Source organism: Melozone crissalis, unplaced genomic scaffold (assembly GCF_028551555.1).
Source record: "Melozone crissalis strain CALT ecotype California unplaced genomic scaffold, PUWL_Pcris_2 ptg000009l_1, whole genome shotgun sequence".
NCBI lineage: Eukaryota > Metazoa > Chordata > Aves > Passeriformes > Passerellidae > Melozone > Melozone crissalis.
The window spans coordinates 21,074,238-21,096,362 of NW_026535787.1; the positions used below are offsets into that span (position 1 = coordinate 21,074,238).

The 22,125-nt window shown below is 35.5% G+C and overlaps 1 protein-coding gene across 1 annotated transcript in view; it reads right to left on the reverse strand.

Annotated features, from left to right (window-relative positions):
• Positions 1 to 268: 268 nt before the first annotated feature.
• Positions 269 to 22,125, reverse strand: part of LTN1 (listerin E3 ubiquitin protein ligase 1) — a 31,398-nt gene continuing 9,541 nt past the window's right edge. Inside the window, exons 10-30 of the mRNA XM_054270372.1 lie at positions 20,936 to 21,721; positions 20,418 to 20,459; positions 19,064 to 19,256; positions 16,446 to 16,685; positions 15,297 to 15,444; positions 14,896 to 15,046; positions 14,004 to 14,205; positions 12,949 to 13,108; positions 12,676 to 12,780; positions 12,276 to 12,418; positions 10,361 to 10,496; positions 9,137 to 9,281; positions 7,848 to 8,058; positions 7,336 to 7,573; positions 6,460 to 6,534; positions 5,451 to 5,637; positions 4,849 to 5,020; positions 3,342 to 3,562; positions 2,616 to 2,810; positions 1,809 to 1,976; positions 269 to 977 (exon numbers count right to left, since the gene is read on the reverse strand). Of these exons, the coding sequence (XP_054126347.1) occupies positions 915 to 977; positions 1,809 to 1,976; positions 2,616 to 2,810; positions 3,342 to 3,562; positions 4,849 to 5,020; positions 5,451 to 5,637; positions 6,460 to 6,534; positions 7,336 to 7,573; positions 7,848 to 8,058; positions 9,137 to 9,281; positions 10,361 to 10,496; positions 12,276 to 12,418; positions 12,676 to 12,780; positions 12,949 to 13,108; positions 14,004 to 14,205; positions 14,896 to 15,046; positions 15,297 to 15,444; positions 16,446 to 16,685; positions 19,064 to 19,256; positions 20,418 to 20,459; positions 20,936 to 21,721 (3,981 nt within the window). The 3' untranslated portion in view covers positions 269 to 914. The remainder of the gene's footprint in view (positions 978 to 1,808; positions 1,977 to 2,615; positions 2,811 to 3,341; positions 3,563 to 4,848; positions 5,021 to 5,450; positions 5,638 to 6,459; positions 6,535 to 7,335; positions 7,574 to 7,847; positions 8,059 to 9,136; positions 9,282 to 10,360; positions 10,497 to 12,275; positions 12,419 to 12,675; positions 12,781 to 12,948; positions 13,109 to 14,003; positions 14,206 to 14,895; positions 15,047 to 15,296; positions 15,445 to 16,445; positions 16,686 to 19,063; positions 19,257 to 20,417; positions 20,460 to 20,935; positions 21,722 to 22,125) is intronic.

Here is a 22,125-nt window from a genome sequence, read left to right on the forward strand (position 1 = left end):
ATGAAAACATGTATAGTTGAAGGCTATTAAATTCTGATACATCTGGATGCTCACTTAAGAGCATTAAGGACACAGGACTCACTTAAGAGTCCTTATTATTCTAGGACAGTGGAAGTACAGTAGACATTTGGTGATAGCTAATTTGGCAGCTCATGAAGACAAACAAGAACTGATCAGTGCATCTGCCTTCTCTTTAAAAGCCAATCAGCAATAAATAGATGGTATCATTGTGATGCAGGAACTTTGTTGGTCTCTCTCTTTGTGGTCTCTCTCCTTAGTTGGCCTTCTGGGTTTTCATGATTTTAGGCTACTGGATGGCTGGGGAGTTTTGGCAAAAAGAAACTTTGAAAGGTGAAAGTTCATTTTATTAGAAGAGGCTATGTTTAAATTTTACGCTTTAACAGATTATCACCCCAGTTTCATGCCTTAATGTCTAACAGCAAACGCATTCTTTTTTCCACCAAAAAAGGGACTATTATGAAATGCATTATAATAAAAAATCAAATCTTTAGGTGGTAACCTATGTTATATTCAGCTGTTATATTAAGAGGTATCACCTGGGTTAATTACATAACACCATGTTAGAATATGCCTAAAATAAGAGTTTTTAATTAACTATGCTGTGGCTTAAACACCATTTTTCAGACATAACTCCACATTATTTCTGAAAATTTTAATATATCTTAAAAATATACCAATTAAAATAAATTATTGTTATATATTTCTTTATATCAAAGAAGAATCTTCAAATTTACAAAAAGCCAGTCCAGAGGTGTGTCATATTCCACTAGTGAAGAACTTAAAGTAACTGACGTTATTTCCAAATAGTTAACTTCTTTCAACATACAGTTTATTGCCTGCTCTTTATTTCTTATTTGGCTCACAGAAAGAAGAACATTTTTCAACAATGTGTTTCACAAGAATGTCTCTCGACAGAGTGGACATGTGGATTTGTTGCTGGATGAGAACCATTTGTACTGAAAAAGAGAAATACATCTGTTTAATATATGAAGGCAAGCTGAGTACAGAAACACTAGTACATCATCAATAACCATTATTGCCAAGGATCTGTGTTAAGCTGCACCAGGGCAGGTTTGGACTGGACAATAGGAAGAAGTTCTTCACAGAAGTAGTGACTGGGCATTGGATTGGGGTGCCCAGGGAGGTGGTGGAGTCACTGTCCCCATGACTGAATTATGACACTAAGTGCCACATTCAGTCTTTTCTTAAACATCTCTGGAGATGTTTAAGAAAAGACTGGATGTGGCACTTAGTGTCATAGTCCAGCTGACAAGGTGGTGTTAGGTCATAGGTTGGACTTGATCTCAAATGTCTTTTCTAAGCTAGTTAATTTTGTGATTCTGTGAATGTAACTATCAAAACATTACCTATACTTTAAAAAAAAGAACAAGAAATGGTAAAAAACCCCTTTTCACTCACACATGTATGCATGTGTGTATGTATATATGTATTTGTATACACACTTATTAGACATACACTATGTAGCAGCTCTTCTTTCATTACCTGCCCTTACATCTTAGTACAAAATTCACAAAAATAACTTATGAGTGCTGTTAATCCCAGATACTCCAATGACAAAGTGGAAAATTGTTGGTAATACAGTAGAAGTTTCTGGTTTAAACTATATGGATAGCCAGGCCAGATGGGGCTTGGACAACCTGGTCTAGCAGAAGGTGTCCCTGCCCATGGCAGGAGGATGGAACAGATGAGCTTTAAGCTCCTTCTGACCCTGCTCTATGATTCTAGGGTATTTTGCCTATTTAAAAATATTTACTCCAGGTACTTACCAAGCAAGCTGAATGAAACTTCTTCTTGCATGTTCTGCAAGCTTTTTTGGGAAGAGAATAGTTTGAACCATGAATGACTGAAAAACAGATCATGCAATCTTCAACGCCTTCAAAACGTTTATCCACATTATTTTTCCACAAAGATAAGCCTTCCATAATACTTCCATTCTAAAAGAGGGAAAAGAGCTGTTAATACCAGAGAACTCCTTTGAACTATTCCTGTTGTGGTCATAAAAACATGAAGGAAACAAGGCCTGAAGGATTTACAATCTGAAACTACATGCAATACATGCAGTGCGTAATTTATAATACTCTGATCTACAGAAAAGTGAGTATTCAATAGTGCAGGAAGAGCATATTCAGGAGCACTTAAAAACAGATTTTGAAATTTTCAATCACTGCTTTGTTTTGGTTTAACCACAGATTATGCCATTTCAGCAACCACCAGTCTTTTAGAGAATTCCATGGATGGGGTTTTTGGTTTTGATTTTTGTTGTTGTCATTTGTTTGTCTGTGTTTTTTTCAAATTATAGTTGAGATGGTACTGACACACAGGACAAACACTGGGCCATATTTTAAGAGATCTAAATTTTCAGCTTGGGCTGTGGATTTAACAGTAGGCTGATCATTTTACCTCTGTTGATGTATCTGGAGGAAAGCAGATGGTAAGAGTGACCCAATTCTACAAAGGTTTGCAATCTAACGAGATCTATTACACAGATCTATACAATACTGCATTACTAGGAATGTTTTTCTGCTATAAGGACTTATTAAGTTTTCAAAACTAAGAACTTTATTGAAATTCACCTGATGTGTAAGATATGTGCTTAACTGTAGCATCCAATTGCGCCACTGCTGTACAGCTACACCAACTCTCTTTCCACTCTCAACTGTTATGCATCCCAGTGGATAATTTGATGGAAGCTGTATTATTAGTTCAATAAATATATCATCAACAGAATAGGTTGCAATGACTTCTCGTGCTGCAGACCGAGCTTTAACCTTTGAAAAAAATACACGTATTAAAAAATGCCATTCAGCATCTCTAGTCTTTGTATATATATACACACACACACATATATATATATATATATACACACACACACACACACAATAAACACATTCCTATGCATATTAAATGATTTTCTTAGATCAGGTAAACACTTTTTGCAAGGAAAACAAAAATCTATTCATATCTCAATAAACTAAAAAGGAATTACCAGCCAGTTTTCAATCTACTGATTGATTACATCTTTTAATAAATAAAAAGTAGTATATTGATAGTAGTACCTTCCACTTCCTCAAATTCTTCAACATCCTAATATTCATTCTTTCAAGTTTTTTGCAAGCAGAATATTAATAAACATCAATTTAATTTATTGATACCAAGCAAAATTATGTTTAATCAGTCATTTAGAACAACAAAATTGCAATCATATAAAACAGAACCACAGTCTGGTTCTGAGAAGTAAAATTTCCTGAAATGTTTGCAAAAAACTCAAGTAAATTAAAAGAAAGAACAAAAAGTCTTACTGTCATGCCGTTAAATAACTGTGTGCTAGTCTGAACAGAAGATATTTCCTGGGAGGAGAGCACACTGCTGACATATTTGCTTGTGAATTTATCCACAACATTGAAGACACGCTTCTCACAGCTATTCCACCACAGCCTCACCATGGCTGGCAGATCTTTCAGTGTTATATGGTACACAGAGCAGGCCAAGTGTGGGATCTGGGATGACAGCCCCCCAGTCCCTGGGAGGGAAAGAAAAGGTGTTGAAATACTCTTAATACATTAGTCACGGAAGTTGGTGCCTCCACACCACATACAAATTTCTGATTCCAAAACAATTGTGGTACTTGGAATTTCATGTACATGTTCCTACTACTGCAATTCTAAGGGCCTGTTTGACTCAGCCCTTCTTCACCAGGCTGTTTTTTTTGTTCCTTAGCCTGATACTCCACACCTCAGAATTCACCTTTTCATTTAGAGACTCAACTCCAAGTGGACACCAGGAATCAAAAATAATTTTATATTGTAGAAATCACAAAACACTCACTTCGGAGTGAACAAACAATAAGGTGTTTGGAGGACAGCTGAGCTTTGCAAGCATGTCGAGTTCCACCAACAGAGGTTCAGTTTGGATATTAGGAAATAATTCTTTGCTGAAGGAGTGAATAAGCATTGGAACAGGCTGCCCAAGGAAGTGGTGGAGTCACCATCCCTGGAGGTGTTCAAAAAACACACTGACAGGGCACTTTGTGATATGGTTTAGGGGACATGGTGGTGTTCAAAGGGTGAACTTGGATGATCCCAGAGGTCTTAATGATTCTATGATGAGTTAAGGGAAGAGTTTCCCTTGGGATGTCATGTTAGTAATTCTTTCTTACTGTCATGCAGATAAATTGTTCTGCAACATACAGTGATGTCCAAGAGAAAAATTAAGAAATGGAAACTCCATTTCCTTGCTTATATCTATGTAGGTACATTAAAAAAATTAAATGAAGGGACTTCAAAATCTAATTCCCTTTTTCATGTTTCTCGGGTAAAAAAAGCAGCGTATCTTCTCTCATCACCACTGATTAACTGGGTCTTTTGAACAACATGACAAAAACAACACACAATTTAACATCTCAAACATTTAAAAATATATATTAAAATGGTTTTTAATATTTTGAATTTATATACTGAAATACAATAAAATATGGAAATTTTATTTAATATTAAAAATTATCTCTAGAAGCAATGGTTTCAGAATAGATCACACATTTCTAGTGTTTTGGAATTGTTACGTTCATGATTCAATAGTAGCAATGTATTATTCCTGACTTTTGTTTTTCTTGGTTTCTCTGATAAACATGTCAACTTTAGTTAAGTTTCAAATGGGGAGAGTTAACAAAAGATTATTAAACATATGTATGTATTTGTCTCTCTGTGTATTTGTTTTATAGATAAGATTTTCTAAATAAGTATTTTTAAGAAAAACAGCTTATTCAAATAGAACAACTCTCTCAAATGCACAAATAGAGTTTTTACTAACCTTTGACATCTAAACGAAGCTCTTCAGTAAAGAAGGTTTTTGTGTCCTTATTTGGAACTTCTGAAGTTGGCCCAGAAAAGACAGGGTTTTCAGGCATAAGCCTGAACAAGTGATAAAGCAGTTTATTCAAGCTTTTAGCTCTTCTAAGGTATTGTGAGTAGAGAACGCGTAGCTGGTAGCATTAAAAAAATTCACAAAAAAACCAAAACATGGTAAATACAGCTTACTCTGTAAATAATACAAATATGTCCTTGCAGGGAGGAACAGCAACATTGTGACTCAGAAGTAGTGTTTAGAAGACAAGTTTAGTTCTCTGCACCATTTTGAATGATTAAAAGATTATAATATGTACCAAGCTTGTTTGAAAATGCAAGAAAGAGTCATCTTTTCATGAATCTTAGTTCTTCGTTGCTCTAATTTTACCATCCTCAAATACAGTGGTGCAGAAATCAAAGTCTATTGGTGATTTCAGAATTTTCACTAATTTCACAGAAACAAGGGATAAGAAATTACATAATTAAAAGAAAACGGCTGGATGAAACTGAGACTGAAACTAAAAAAGTAGGTTAAGAAATTCAGTTAAAAAGACTCTGAAAATATACCTGAGAAGAAGCTGCTTTAAAGAAAGCTAATGTTAACTTCCAAGTGAGAAGATATCCTAGAACAAGGCAGAACTCATCACTCAGGGGTTGAATAACTGCAAATTCTCCAACTGGAATGCATTCCAGGATGTTTTCTAGCAAGAGTTCTTGAGTGGCCAGGACAGACATAAGAGCTGCTGGAGGTGATCTGTGGAAAAATATTATCTGGAATAGTAAACTCAAATCTTGAGCACAGCATGAACTGAATTTAAGTTCACAGCCTTCCTAGAGAGTCATGAAAGTAAAGCCATGCATGCAGAGTATAAAATAAGCCTTTTATTACAAGAAAATTTACTCTTTTAAAAATTTCTTCTTTTTCCCTGAATGGGAGAGTTGGTGCTTTTACCTTCTTAGAAGACAAATTTAAACTGAATGCTGATCACTTCATATGGGAGTGGTCTATGGCTGATCTGATTTAACCCTCATCATGGATAGCCGCTTTGCTTGCTTTCTCTGGAGTCACACCAACAAACGAACAACTGAACAATGATCTCCTAATCACTTTTGGCTCTAGGTTGAAAAGTCTTTTGCTTCTCTGCAGTTAGGAAAGGTATTAATCATTGGGCTGAGATTAAAAAGGAGTTTTAACCAGTTACTGCATTCTCTCTTCAAACCAGAGAATTCACAGGATTCAAGCTGTGTAAAACACAGACTTAATTTTTTGTTCTGTTTCAAGTAACTGAAATTACCTGTGCAGATACATCCTGAATACAAGTAAAAATTTGCTAAGATTTCCTAATATACAGCATTTAGTCCAGTAACTGCACCTAAAAACAACTGCAAATACTGTCTCCAGTTTTAGTGCAAAGGACCACAATATTTAATATTCTAAATATTTATAACCTTATTGTCATAGCTATGCAATTTTTTAACATCTACTGACAGCTACTCTGCTGCAAATTTCAAGCTTTTAACACATTTTAAAAATATGGAAGACAGTCCTATAAAAAGTGAGGGAAAAAATACACACAATGCCAATTCCTCCTCTTCATCACCATAGGACTTGAGATCTTCATCATCAAATTTAGGCAATTCAGGCATTAATCTATAGAAATATGGAAAGGAAATCAGGTTTAATTTAAAAATAATTTTAATAAACTATTTTAATATATGTGATGCATAGTTCTTTGCTTATCAACATCAACATTTTGACAGACAATAAAATAAAGGCAGTTATTCCTTAACAACAACACAGAATCTTTCAGAAACATGCCACCATCTTTGGTCAAGAGCGACACCCAACAAGCATGTATCCTTGCTCACTTCTCTTTCCAGACCTCTTACTTTTCCTGAGCCATGCTAAAATAAAATTCTCTATCAGAATAAAGCTATTGCAAATTTATGCCTCAGTATAAGTGAAAGATAATGGTGGCTGGCTTAAGCCATCTGCCTTGCAATTGCATTTTGGGGAGTCAAATGCACAAATTTTACAAATTCTGTATTGTCTCTCTGGGTATTAGAAATATCCAAGAAGTTCACAGCAATACTACCTATCTATATTTACTTTCTTACCTAAATGAATGAAAATAAAAATGTCATACTATTTAATGGTAGTGTCAGGCCCAGATAAAACCCGGAATATTTCAGTTTACATTTTAGGATTCCATGAGTGCTAAAATAAGGGCTGAAAATAAATACCTTTCTTAAGTCTGCTAATACAATTAACTTTAGCATTCATAGTTTTATACAGTGTCCTCCAAAAAAGAACACAAATTGCCCAGTTGAGGATTTTCTCCCATAATGGAACATGATTTTGCTACAAGTGCATATTCTATAGCACATATTTTTAAGAAAAGGGGCAGGAGGGTTGAGAGGCAATGAGAGTGAAAAATTTGTTGCTTCTTACTTATGCAGCATATGGTAGACAGAAACCTGTACAGGTCGAGCCCGGAAAAGCAATAATGGACAGAGTGTGTTCAGTAGAGTCTGGAGTTTATCTGGAAGATTTGTCTTCTGGCCTGCAACAAACTTCGGTGGCAGCTTATGGTTTAAGAACTGGTCCTTTGAGATGTAAGTTAGAGCTTCACCCAAAGATGATAATACAGAGTTCTGAAAAGAGCCTTCTGATGCATTTTTGGTTTCTCCTGTTTAAAAGAAAACAAGTTGTGATGCAGAATGTATGGAAGATACCATAAACAAGTTCTGCTGGAAACAACTCAAGATTGCACTTGACAGGTTCCATCTAATCTTAACAATCTCTATGTTATATGCAATCGCTTTACTAATTAACACATAAGTGTTAAACAAACTGAGTTGTTACAAACTCTATTTACATTATATTCCTGTAAATTCAAAAATGTGGCCTGTTCAGTTCTACTTCAAAACAGCCTGGCTGTTATCCCCTTGTCATATACTTGCCTGTGATTTTCACCAACAAGGGTAACAGCAAATTGTGAATTCCCTCAGAAAAGAATTCCTTCCATTCACTGACCAAGTTCTTAGGAAGAACAGTACTGTCAGGAGGTGCAGCCTCAAAGTAAGCACTAAGGGCAGATGCCAAGTCACAACTGACACAAGCAAAAATCTGCACAAGCGGGATATGGTAAAGCAAACGGCTTTCACTTGTTGTCTAGGAGGAAATAAACACAGAGGAAGATTCCTTAACCATAAATTTGCTTTAAAATTTGTTTCACATTTCCTGTCTACAACAGAAAGTATAATTTCAAAGACAATTAAATTGCAAGAACCATTCAAAAATTCTGTGGGTCAGGTAGGTTGGGTTAAAAATAGAAATTGTACTTCAATAGGACTACCTGAAATTAATTCCCAAGTCTCACCAACATTAGAAACATGGATTGTTTCCATTATATAACCTTCCTTATAATGACAAAAAGAAAATTCAATGGACAACATACTACTAAAAACTGGAAATTATTGAAGTGGCTATCAGGCGAATATTTCCTCTCCCCCAACAAAGCTGCTTTCATTTTATCTTTGTTCTTACTCATTCTGTCAGAAAGGAGTATCATTATCAATTAAAAATATTCCCTACATAGTCTACACAACAAGATTTTCTTATAAGTTTGTTGCTTGTTTTTAAACAAAATACATAATTTTAAGGCACATACCATTAGGTAAGATTAATCCTGAGACCAAGAAAGGTCACATGAAATTTCCAGCCTGCCCGTCTGAATGCACAGGTGACAGAGAGTGACAGATTCTGTATATTTATTTGATTAATCAGTAAGTAGTCATCTGACTACTAACATTACTGTCCTCTTTCCTAACAGCATTAGAATATAACTTTGATACTTCATGTGATCAGTTAGATATTGAAATGTAGACATTGCTTTTCATTCAGCTGATTTTGATGTATCATGTTAAACTATGTTTTAAAGAAATATTATTTTTCAAGATAGAGACCTACAGCAGATATATTTCAAAATTATTCTCCAATTACCAATGCCATTATTAAATATCGTATTACTTGAAGAGTGAGCTGATTTTATCTCCAAACACAAAAAGAAACAGGACAGTATAACTGCTTGTGCTTTTAAATCTTTGTCCAAAGTCCAACATAAACTGGATTTTGTGCAATTCTACTTATCATTGTGTCAAGAATTTGGCTGAGATTGCAGTGTCATTGCCATATTCAGGGAATAATCAAAAAGGTAAGGACATTAAAAGTGAAGATCCTTCCATATTACCTCTAACCAAGCCAGCATGGAGCACATCAAGAAGTCCCACTCATTATCAGCCAAAGGAGCTGCAGAATATTTCAGCAACAAGGGAAGGTAACGCATCAACTCAATGTTGAAACCAAGCAATTGAGCACTTGCTTCTTTCAGACTGCTGTAATAAAAATACAACCAAAGCTTACATAGATTCATATTGTAGACCTGAGTATTCATATTCTTGCCTTCACTCCTCCTCACAGGACAAATTTGTCTGGCACCACAATGCTATGTCCTGTGTGCTTTTGATATTCTGTCTTTCAAAGGTAGAGTGCTACATTAGCTGCCAAGTCTAAAGAAGATTCCTAAATTACAGATTCATACATTTCTACAATTTAAACATTTGCTCAATCAATATACTTACATAAATTAGGAGTGTCAGCAATTTAAATTAAATCAATGCAAGAAAAATAACCATTTTAAAGTTACCGATTTAGGAAAAGTTATTAGCCCTCAAGTGTCCAAATACTATATATTATATATTATAGGTTTAGATTAGCAGGAAGAAATTCTTCCCTGTGAGGGAGACCTTGGCACAGTTGCCAGAGGAGCTGTGGCTGCCCCATTCCTAGAAGTTCAAGCCCAAGTTGGACAGATCTTGGAGCAACTTGGTCTTATGGAAGGTGTCCCTGCCCATGGCAGGGGTTGGAACTGGATGAGCTTTAAGGTCTCTTCCAACCCAGAACACTCAATGGTTTTATGATTATTTTGGAACTTTGTTACCTGGATTTTTCTCACTATAGTCAAAAAAGATAATCTCAGTATATTTTCATTCCTCGCTGGAAGCTTTTCAAGTTACATTTTTGGGTCCAGACCTTTAAAAGACAGCTAAGTCTGGTATGCAAGTTTTTTTTCCTGCTACCAAAATAATCAAACAGAACTTGGAACTGAACATCCAGCAACATCTGCAAAAGTTGGTCAGTTCTGAATACATTTGAAAACAGCTGACATCTTTCAAAAGCATTTACAAAGCTCCTCAGTCTCCCAGCCTTCCAGGTACTTTTGTGCAGTATGAGTTAGTGATATACTAAGCCAAGGTTTTTACAAAAGCTTAAATATGTAATATTAGAGCAGTAGATGGCAATTGTACAGATTGATTTTATTTGAATTAATTAATTAATTTGAATTAGTCTGTATTTTTAAACTCTTGTCTTAGAAATAAGAAAAAAAGTCAAATTATCTCAAAGTTGCACCTACCAGCTAAAGAGAAAGCTGTCCTCATTATCCTTTTTCCAAGATATTATGATTTTCAGTACTGCAGGTAATAGATGATCACAATCAATACTTCTATCCTTCAAGCAGGTGTTCAAAATGGAAAGACACCCAAATGCTCCTGTGACATAATAAAATGTAAACTCAATAGTCTTAACTATCAAGACAAAACAAACATTAGAATGTGCGTCAATAGAACTTCGTTTTAATATTGTAAGACAGTTTGGATAATACCTAAGCTTTCTTCTTTGAACACTTAATCCACAAATGTCATTGTTAAATCAAAATACAATATCTTACCAAACTTTTAAAAATAAACAGCTCCTATAAGATAAGGTGATAGATTATAAAATCTAAAAAAGGAAAATACCTGCTAAGATTGAAATTTCTTTGTGCTACTAAAAATACAGTAAGCTAAGCAATAATTTGGGCAGATAATGAAGCAGATAATGCAACTGAAAGTTTTGAATTCTATTATTATTGGAATGTTAATTGGAGTTCTAGTCAGAATGTTAATTTTTACTTTTAGAGTGAAGTACAACTGTTGCATTAGTACTGTTTTCCATTTTTAAGAAGAACTGTATTTATCTAGATTTCTTGGAGAAAATGAACATTTCCAACAAGCACAATGACAAAAAAAAAAGGTAAAGTATCACATATGCATAGCAAAACCAACCAAACAAACCCCTGCTTCACTTAAACAAGTTCAGCAGCAATTTTTTTCAGCTGCTGAAAAGAAAAAACACCATTGGAATGGTAAGCCTACAACCTACATCCCACTTAATGTGAATTTGGACATATACGTTCTGCTCAGGAATACCTAGAAAACAGAGAAGTAGTAGAAGGGAAGCACCAATTACAAATAAAAGGCCTCCACAACAGAGGAGAAGTGAGGATTCTTCCATTTCTTCTGTTCAAAGTTTCACAGACACATTTGTTTGTCTCACTGGTTCAATTAGAAAGCCAGAAAGCCTCAACTAAGTTGAAAGAGTAGAAAACGACCATGGTAGAGATACTTAATATTTCTCTCAATTTCTGCATGTCACTAACACTGATCATTTTCACACCTGAAGAACATCCATTTGAAGAACTCATCTGAAATCCTAAGAACACTGCCAAGGGACAGATGTCCACAGTTTAAAGTAACCAAAGATAGGTTTTTCCAATTTAAGTAAGCACAGTTCTGTTACAAAATAAAAACCATACATTTCAGTTTTCATATAGACTGATCAATAAGAGTAGATACAAGTACACACAAAAGCAGTAAGGGACAAAAACACAAAGGACTTTCCTCTTAAATTACATGTAATCCATACAGATAGAAGGACTGTATGCGAGCATTTCCAGTTTTCTTGAAAAGCAGCAAGTTTGTGAAAACTTACACCCAAATAGAGTGGCTGTAGACCCAAAATAAGTGGCTACATTCAAAGCAGTATCATAATACATCTCAACCTTATCTTAGGTAATTTTCCACAGCTGCAGACATTTAATGTAGTGCAGTTTCAGTTGGAGGAGTTACTAAAAAATTATGTGTGTGTAAACTGTGAAAGAGTTCTTGGCAAACTATCTAAAGACTATCATGACCAGCTGACAATAGTAGTATTTTTGCATGCTGTGTAAAGCGTAAATGGTTCACTGAAGTACAGTGACATCAGGATGCTTTTAATAACAGCCTAAGTCTTTTCATTTTAATTTTGTATCTGGCAGTAAGGCTTGTACTTTCTGAATGAGGCAGAAAATTATTATGCCAAACAGTCTAGAAGAAATAGGCAAACTGAGAAAGCATTTCTTTATAGGAAAAATGATATTATAATAAGTATGTTTTATCTAAAACCAAACATTATTACAAAATAATGTTCTTAAATTCTGATGAACTACACTGAGGTAAGAACATACTCACCGTCAGTGCTGGAAAGCTCTGTCTGTGTACATGTCATAAGTTTGGCCACACAATGGAAGACAAGTTCCCTCTTTTCTTCCTCAATTAAGAAAGATGATAAACACTGAAGTGTATGCAATCTGCCCTCTGTTAATGGAAGAAACCTATTCATACAAGCAAAACACCAACAATGAAAGGAACGCAAAAGCTGAACTAGGAAACAAAGTATCAGTTAGTTCACAATGAGGCAATATCCTCTGACATAACTAATCCCACATGCTAAACCAAGTCTGACTTTGACATGCCGTACACAAGTATCTTCATTACCAGCCTTCAGCTGTCAATGGTCAGAATCAGGATCATTTCACACTATCAACATTCACAACAAACTGCAAGTTTATAGGCAGCAGTATTAAGATACCCTTCTGTTGTCTTGAAAAGTTCTTTCCTCTCCCAGGATCCAGCATTCTCAGCACGGATTACTTTGGCCATGGTTAAGGACCAGAGTCTTCCATGTTCCTCTGATCTTCAAAGAAGAAGAAATACCCTGGTTAATATATACAGATGCTCAGGGCTCACCACAAAAGCATTTGGATGCATTCTGAATCAACACACATATGGAAATATAGTGGCACTCCATACAATACAAACTGTGAAAACAGAGCTAAGTGTTGTTTCACTTGTTCTTACATACCTGTCAAATATAGTTTGCTGCAGGTTAGCTGTACTACTCTGAGTACTGAACTCCTCATATGTTATGTGCATCTCTTCTAACATATGAAGATATTCCAGAAGCAGATAAGGAGGATTCTCCAATTCTTCAATCCATTGTAGCGAATATAACAGTTCTGCAACTAATTAAATAACAGATATTGTTTATAAATGACTACTGACTTGCATAAGCAAGAAGTTTCAGGTGAAGATTTTGTTGATTTTTTAAAATATGTTTTTAATGCAACAAAGATATTATTTTTACATGCAATCTCAGGTGGTTCAGAGCATGAACTGAATATTTGCCGTTTTATCATAACATACAAGAGAAAAAAAGCTACAGTAATCTGTTCTAGATAGTCAAGAAATTTTAAAGCAAATTAAGCATGATATGACTCCTCTCTGTTCTCCCCCTTTTCTTTAACATATATTTCTTGCAGACAACGCAGTCAATACCTAAGTCCAGAAGAAAACCAAGTAAATGTCATAAGAGTTAGCACGTGGTTCCTTCATCAGCTTACAAGACCCACACTACACAATTACACTTCTCATCATGGCGAGAATTCTGGAGATAGAATTGTTAATTTGATAATGCTGCATTTAATTTGAGTATTCTTGAAAATAAAAGGAAACTAGATTCCACCTCGTGGAACTAAGAAAAGTTGTTGTCTCAAACTATCTTTACATTATGGTTAAACCCTCAAGGGAGGGATACAGTTCTTGTTGCCCACTCATGCCAATGCACAGTGTGTTTCGGCAATGAACATATCTGAAGTTTTAAAAATTCATACTTCTCCCAGTTAAAAGTTCTATTGAGACAGGATGTATATAATCAAAAGAGGTCCCACGAATATAAAAACTACTTTTAAAGAAGACCTGAACATTAAAAAAAAAAAAGAAAGGAAAAAAGGCAACAAAAGGTAAAAGGATAATTTCTCATACTTGTATGCCAAACTTTAACTATGCATTTCTAATTTTCAATTCAGGTTACAACTACTACAAAATAAAATTCCTTTAAGTTTTACCATTGTAACTTACTTATATTATCAATTTCCTTTCTTTCAGAATCATGATCTCCATGGACTACACGATTTTTCAGTTGAAGTAGTACTATTTTACTTAATAAGGCTGAAGTACACAGATGGCCTGGAAGTTTAGTTGCGCCACACAGCTTGGCACTTGATCCCAGAGGTTCACAATTCATACTAAGCCTTCCTTCCAAAAGAGGCTTGTGCATCCACTGTAATATGTGCATAAAAAGAGTATGAAAAAATACTTTGATCTGTTTAACATTGAAAATTCAGAATTATTAAGAAACAAACACGAAACATACACATTCATATCAAAAGCACAATGGTGAGGATGACCCACTCCAGTGTATTAAAAACCTAATTGTACAGCAGTAATTTGGAATTGTACTGCTGCTCAGAAACAAATACATTTCTTTAGAACTCTATGTATTTTACAAGAAATTATAGGGTTACTGGTGGCTGCACGGGTAATTTATGTCCTTCCCCACTCTCTATTCTATGCATGTCAGCATTCTGTTAAAAGATAGCAAACCACATTCTTCTGCAGATATTGGTGTCTTTCACAAAATTAATCCTTATGAAGAATTAACTTAGAGATAAAAACATCTTCACAATGTATACTCTGTCAGATAAAATTCCTGAACTGTAAAGCAAGTTGCTGGTGTTCTGCGCAGAAAAGGGTAATTTCATGGATTTTGATTTTTCTCCAGTAGTACTGGATGGATTCATAAACAGAGATTTTATCCTCTTTATAGACAAAGGCTGACAAGAACCTCTGCACAAACATATGGTACTCAGAAGTGCAGTGCCATGTCATAAGAAATAAAGCTTACCACCCTAGGGGACAGAGGCTTGAGGAAAGACTGACTGCCCTGTACAATCCATTAACATTTCCATACCTCAGAGCACAGAGATTCATGCAATTTCCCCCATTCAATTTTGTTCGGCGTCACATGCTCAACATAAGCCCTCACAAGACATCCAGACTGTCCATCAGCTTCCATGAGCTTCAACAACAAATCACTGACTGCAGAGATCAAAACCTGAAGCCTAAGAAAAGGAGAAAACACTGCAAACAAGTTTGGCACTATTCATTAAGAGCCACCTGCATATTTTCCATTGATACAATGCTCCATACTTGCTGTACCAGGGGTGGTATAAGTTTTGCTCTACCCACTGCCTCCAATAGGCTGAAAAGCCTCAGTAATACAGATGTCAATTAAATAAAGGCTATTATAGCACTGATCCTGGTTTGTTTTGGAGAACAACACATTATGGAACAGATGTGAATCCCAATTACCTTTTAACATCCAAAGAGGAAGACTGAACTTGGTTCTTGACCCACAGTGCAGCTTTAAGCAAAAAGGTGCTCTGAGTGCCCTGAAGCTGATGCACAAGTGAATTTATACCAGACATCCAAGTGTGTTTTAACTTGCATACAAGTACATCTATTATAGGGAAAAGGAAAAAAGAAAACAAAACAACAAGTAGACAAGCAAAACTATCACAAACAGGTAAACTCTAATTACAAACTACAGCATATAGCAACAATCACATGTCTAAAGGTCCTACAGTAGGAAAATAATTATCTTTTCTGTGGTTACATGCAAAAACCATCAAAGGCACATACATAGCTTTCTTGCTGAAAAGCAATTTTAAATTAACTGTGACTCACAGGTAAGATTTAATTCATTTGAGAATTAGAGTGATGTTCTTGTTGTCTGCAACCATATGTCCATACAGTCTTCAAAACTACATATCTTTCTACCAAAATATTGACCATTCACAATATCAACAGTCATTTATAAAGCAGCAGTGTTTTCCAAGCTAGTACTGTCCTACTTCACTTCTATGACAACACTGAAACATTGTATTTACTTGTATTAATTTCAGTAAATGCATGTATCAATTTAACACCCTCAAATTCTCCTTTCAGAGAATATAGAATTCTGCTTTCATCATCTCAGATAAACATAAACATGAGACACTGGTAGAGAGAGACATGGATCACAATTTGTCTGGGCAACTTGGCCAATATAAATGGTTTCAGAATGTTATCTGTAAAGAAGCGATTGTACACATTTTTTCACAGACTCCCCAGATTGTAAAATGAACAAAAAAAGTTCATTTGTTGTATTTCATAGACTTTAAACAACTTCTGTAACAGTCCAAAAAGTGTGCAATATCATAGCCTCCAAGTTAGCTGATACTAACATTAAAAAAATCTTAATAATCCTTGTAAACCTATTCAGGACTTGATACTTAGTAGTAACTATGGGCACTGTAAATTAAAGCAGATTTTCATGTCAGTTACAGCTGCAATTGCTCAATGTATGGTGAAGTCAGTATTCTATCACATACTTTCGTGATTCTATTTCATGAAAAGGAAGAATTTATATGTAATCATCACCTATGAAAAAGCTCAGCTGAAGTTCTTTTTCCAGATTACCTGTCAAGTATGTTGCATCCTGCCTCTGAGCACACAGCTGGAAGATGGTAAGGAGCAAGTCTTCTGAGGATGGCATCAGCAAACAGCCTTTCACTGAGCTGAAAAAGCTTGAGGCCACATCGCAGATGAAAGATACTGATGGTTCAGTATCTCCAGCTTGAGAAAGATCCTTTGCTTTAGACAGAGCTGCTTGAAGTTTATCAATAATCCTTTCAACAAAGGTTTCACCAATCAATGATTCTATTGGGCAGAGGAGAAAGACAATATGCTTTGATTGCTTGATAAACACGACCATGCAAAGATGTCATATTAATATAGACTAATTTGATTTTTATTAACTAATTTTGAATGCAAAATAAAGTGCAAAACAGTTTCAGTCTAATGGATACCTAACCTCTTCTATTTCACAGACACCAGCCAACATTTCACACTACTAAGTATCTTTTCTCTAAGCCAGCTGAAGCAGCTTTGAAAAAGGTATTAAAGATAGAGCAAGTGCAAAGTGATCCTTCCCCCTTTTATGCCCTCCTAGCTTCTGGCAACCAACTGTGAGCCGAAGATTTCACTGTACTATTGCATATAGCCACAAACATGCTTAGATCCTTTTTCATGGGATACAAGCAAGCCAATCCCACTTCTCCTCAAACTCCACAGTATCCTGTGGCAATGAGTTCCATTATTTAATTATAAACTGCATGAAGAAGTATACTTTTCTCGGCCCTCAAGACTGCTATCTAAGCATGTGTTAGAAATTCAAGTTCTTCCACTGAAAGAAACAATGATACATTTCTCATTATTTGCATTTTCTATACAAATTGCGATTTTACGACTTTTAAGCATAACCCCATCCTTAATCACTTCCACTAGAAACTTACAAATTCTAGTCTGTTTTCTTGCCTCCACAAGCAGAAGCCACTGCTTGTCTAACCATCCCTGCCAGATTTCTTTGGGCATATTCTATTACATGTTTTTCAAAAGCATATAGAATATTGCAAGTGACCAAAACTACATGCAGTATTCCAGATATTAACAACATATTCAGTATATTGACTACATGCTATAATAATTTTCATTTGTCCTCTGTTCTTTTCACAGCAGCTCCTAATAAACTGTGTTCCTCTTTTACTACTCTTTTACAACCTGTCACTTACAGGGAAAGACCACAATGACTGAAGATCTCTTTCTGAGTTTTAACAGGTCAGAGTCTGTCATTGAATTGATACAGTTACAATTGTGTTCTTCCCATGTATACTTGTAGTATTTACTGGCTTTGGATTTCTTTTGTAATCTTTTGTATCAGTTAAGCATTCAGCATCACAACACACTGCTATGGATCTGTGAAGTTTCAGCAACAATTATCTTCCTTTCACTATTTATCCTTTTTCCCTTTTAATTCCTTTCATCCTAGGCTACAGACCCATGAAAGGCTCTCCTATTCTCTCCAAGACAATTTGCTTAAGAAACTTAGATAAGAGATCTCATTAAAAAAATCCTTTTGCAAGTCCACATACTCTACTTTGGTTTTAATGACTAAGTCAAGAACCATCATAGCTCCTCAAAATCTCTTAGGCTTCAATCAATATGATTTAAAAACAGGTCATCCACCACCCAGCAGAAAATGAGCTCAGGAGTGCCTCTGGCTCTAGAGTCAAAAAGCAAAGTCACTGGACAATCAGCCCTAGAACATCACACACTCACAAGCACATTTGTTGAACTCTCTGTGGAGAGAGGAAAGAGGTTTTCCTGATGGTCCTTTACATCAGAAGTTCCAGTAACAGAAAAAACAATCTTAGGACACCTTCAGGATGCCTTGTCTAAGAACATGCACCACAGTGAGCTGCCTGTGAAACTTGGAAGCACTATGAATGTGCACAGCATCCACTGACACTGAAATATGTCACCACAGGGATCAAAGTAAATGCTGAGTTTACATGGAAAACATGAAGAAAAATTAACTCCCCTGGAAGTCTATATAAGATACTAAAATTGCAAACAAATTAAACAGGATGATATTAACAAATTAAATAGGATGCTATGAGTAATAGCTATTAAGAAAAAAACCCGAATACATATACAGCATAAGACCACATACTGAGTTTTAAAGACATAAAAATAAATGGAAATGGCTGAAAAAAATTCAAAGATCCTATAACAAAGCATTGCTAAAACACACATAGGTCCATAACAATTGATTTGGTATTCCAGTTTTGAAGGTAAATTTCACATGGTATGGTTTAAAAATTCACATTACAGCACATCAGCTGATAGATCAAGCTTACTTAAATTTTCCTCAAGTTTTCAAAACTTGCAAATCTGAATCTTCTCTTTGAACACTGCCCTTGTTTAGCAATGTGGACCAAAAACAATGGCAGCTACTGCTGCAAGTTAGTGTTTACAAAATTAAATAGTATGTAGTAAACTGGCTTAAGTATAAAAAAAGCCCAAAACTATGAAACAAAAACCCCGACGAAAACCAACCAATCAACAATAAACTACCGGGAGAAAGCCTAAATGTTCTACATGAAGTATTCTGGAAGATCCCAAATTCTTTCAATCTTATGCAAAGGGTTAAGTGCAGCATTTACACTTCATGAACTCCAAGGATTATATATGCTCACCACTTTTAACGTGCTGTGACAACACCAAGCTCAGAACAGTCCACATTTCCGAAGAGGCTGATCCTGATGAGGCTGCTCTAGGTTTTAAGCCCAGGTGACACAGATCATCTGCCAGCATTACCAGTCTTTCTCCAAGCGTGTCTCCTTTCAGCCAGTCAGAGACTAAGGAAAGTTTCGTTGTGCCTGAGCATGCCTGGATCACAAGAAAAACATTCCAGGAATCTTTTGAGGGTATCGAATAATAGAATGGTTTGGGTTGGAAGGGACCATAAAGATCATCTTCCAAGTTCCAATTTAAGTACCAACCCCCTCCCAGCAAACCAGGCTGCTCCAAAACCCATCCAACCTCGCCTTGAATACTTCCAGGGATGGGGCAGCCACAGCTTCTCTGTGTAATCCATTATTAACTATTAACTTTTATTACTAAGCACAAGATTAGTATGTCAAACTTGCACACACAGAGTGAGAATTACATCATCTGCCATAAAAAGCCTTCAGATTTTACATCTGTAACAACATCCCCCAACTTTTTTTTTGTCAGAGACCACAACTTATGGCTGGGTCAGATCTCTATTGCAGAGTGAAACAAGTCACTTTCTGAAAATGCTTCCTTATGTTTCTCCTCCAATTATAGAGCCCTGGAAATTCCTACACTGGAGTTAGAAAAATAACTTCTGGATGACCGAGTTGGCTGAAATAAAATCTATTTACAACATAAAAACTGTTTACAGCAACTGAATTTCTTAAAGAAGAAAGAGAAGGTCACAAAAACTTTATTTTGCTGATGAGCCACTGTAAGTTAAAAAAAATCACAAAAACTCAGTATTCCTAATATACACAGCATATGTGAGGGAAGATCCTGTGGTCTATGTACCGGACCGTAAGTCAAGTGTTATGAGTCCTTGTCCAAAAATTCATCATACACTTCCTATTTCATCCCATCCCAACTTAAATGTCAGTTTGTCAATATTCAGCAGAAAAAATCGAATACTACCTTTCCCTTATAAGCACCTTGTAGGATGATGATATAAATAATAATTTTAATTATTGGTCTAATCCCCAGCTCCATTCTCTCTAGCTTAGAATAGATGATCCACAAATCAGGAATCCCTCTGGCTCACAAAACAAACTGATCAAAAACAGGCGGGACAAAGATTTTTTTGTTTTGGCATCATCATTTCATTTTTAAGAATGTCCCCAGATTTAAGTGCATTTAAATCAAACAGTACTCTAAAACTGTAAGATTTTCAAACTATGGAAATTACCACTACAAACACATATGAGTCTCAAAGCTAACATCAGAGAATTATTAAAAATTACACATAACAAGAACAAAGAAAAATCTTAATCTTACCTTTTGAATTATCTGGAGAAAAATAACCCACTTAAGATCCATCTGAAAAGAAAAACAAAATTCCCCAATATTTAATAAAAATCTTTGCTGACTAGGAAGAAATAATGCCATTTTATCTGTTCTGTAGGCATAAGTAGAAGCTGATAAAATTCAGTAACAACGTTATTGATTGTATCATTTTTGTCTTGTAAATCTTTCCCACAAAATTCAGTAAGGGACTGTATACAAAAGGCTACCAATGACTACTATTAAAGTACACTGTATAAAGAACCAAGAGGAGAGAAATTCTGATGATACTTCTTCAAAATTATTTAGACCATATAGAAAAGGACAGAACCTTTCACCCCAACACTATCATGTCCAACTTTCCAAAAACTATCTTCCTTATGCTGAACTTAACCCAAATTCATGTAGAATTATCATCCATGCAACAGTGCCAAAATAAGATTATTAGTGAACCACAGCCCACAATAACAGTAATGACTCTGATAAAAATTAACATCATGTACCAGTCATACCTTTACTAAATCATCAAGAATGACTTTCCTTTCATCATTATTGTTGCAACAATGAAGTACACTGTATAAAATATCAACCAGGAAATGGGTGTCTTTTCTCCAGTCTTCTTTCAGCCAGGTTATTAAATTCAGATACAGAAATTGTACAGATGGACTTCGGTTATGAGCTTTCACTTCATTTTGGGATTCAGCTTGAGCAGGACTTACATTATTTCCCTGCTCTAAAAGTACTTGGAAAACTCTGTTTGAGGAAAAAGTGTTGAGCAGGGTAGAGAGAAAGTTCAAATGCTGTTCTGACTTCTGTTCATTGACATACACAATGCTCAGCTCAGCCAGGTTGCAGACTAAGTTCTCTAGAGGTTCTTTCCTTAGACGTGACGTTTGCTGCAAGTCAGCTTGAATTTCAGAGTCACCATTTCTAACTTCCATGAGCTTTCGACTCTCAGTGTTCCTTTCAAATTCATCCTCATCTGTAAATCTGATTTTTAGAGATTTTCTATTGTTTGGTTTCATAGCACTCTTCGGATTATGAAGAATTTCTAGCATACCAGATATGGCAAACAGTAATTTCCTGTCAGCATCCAACCTATCAACATGAAGTATACACATTTTTGAAAGATGGCCCCAAAAATCTGTCAACAGTTTCTGGAAAACTTCATCTGTGCCATCATCACTGGAGAGTTCTGCTTTAGCTTCCCAGGAACTCAGCATTTCTGCTGTTTGATAAAACAACGGTCCACTTTGTAACTTGGGCTCCTTAAGTACAGCACTGACAAAAGGAATTAACTATAAAGACAAAAAAAAATGTATTAAAGAACAGTGATCCAATTTATAAAACCATTTTATTCTTTATAATACCAAGAAATTATATAATTCTGAAAAACATTCTGGAAGCAACTCTGCAAATATCAGAATTATTTATGTTTGAACATTTTATAAAAACATACAGGATGGGAGGCACTTTTATCCCCCATAAATATAACTTTAATTGCACAGTAAAAAGGATGATTTCATAGGAAGAAAAAAAACCCTAAATTCAGTACCTGTACTTTTGCTACACATTACTGTCTACAACTCCCTGAAAGGAGGTGGAGGTGGGTCTCTTCTGCCGTGTCTCAAGTGAAAGGATGACAAGGAATGGCCTTAAATTGCAGCAGGGAAAATTCAGACCAGGTATTGAAAAAAAAATC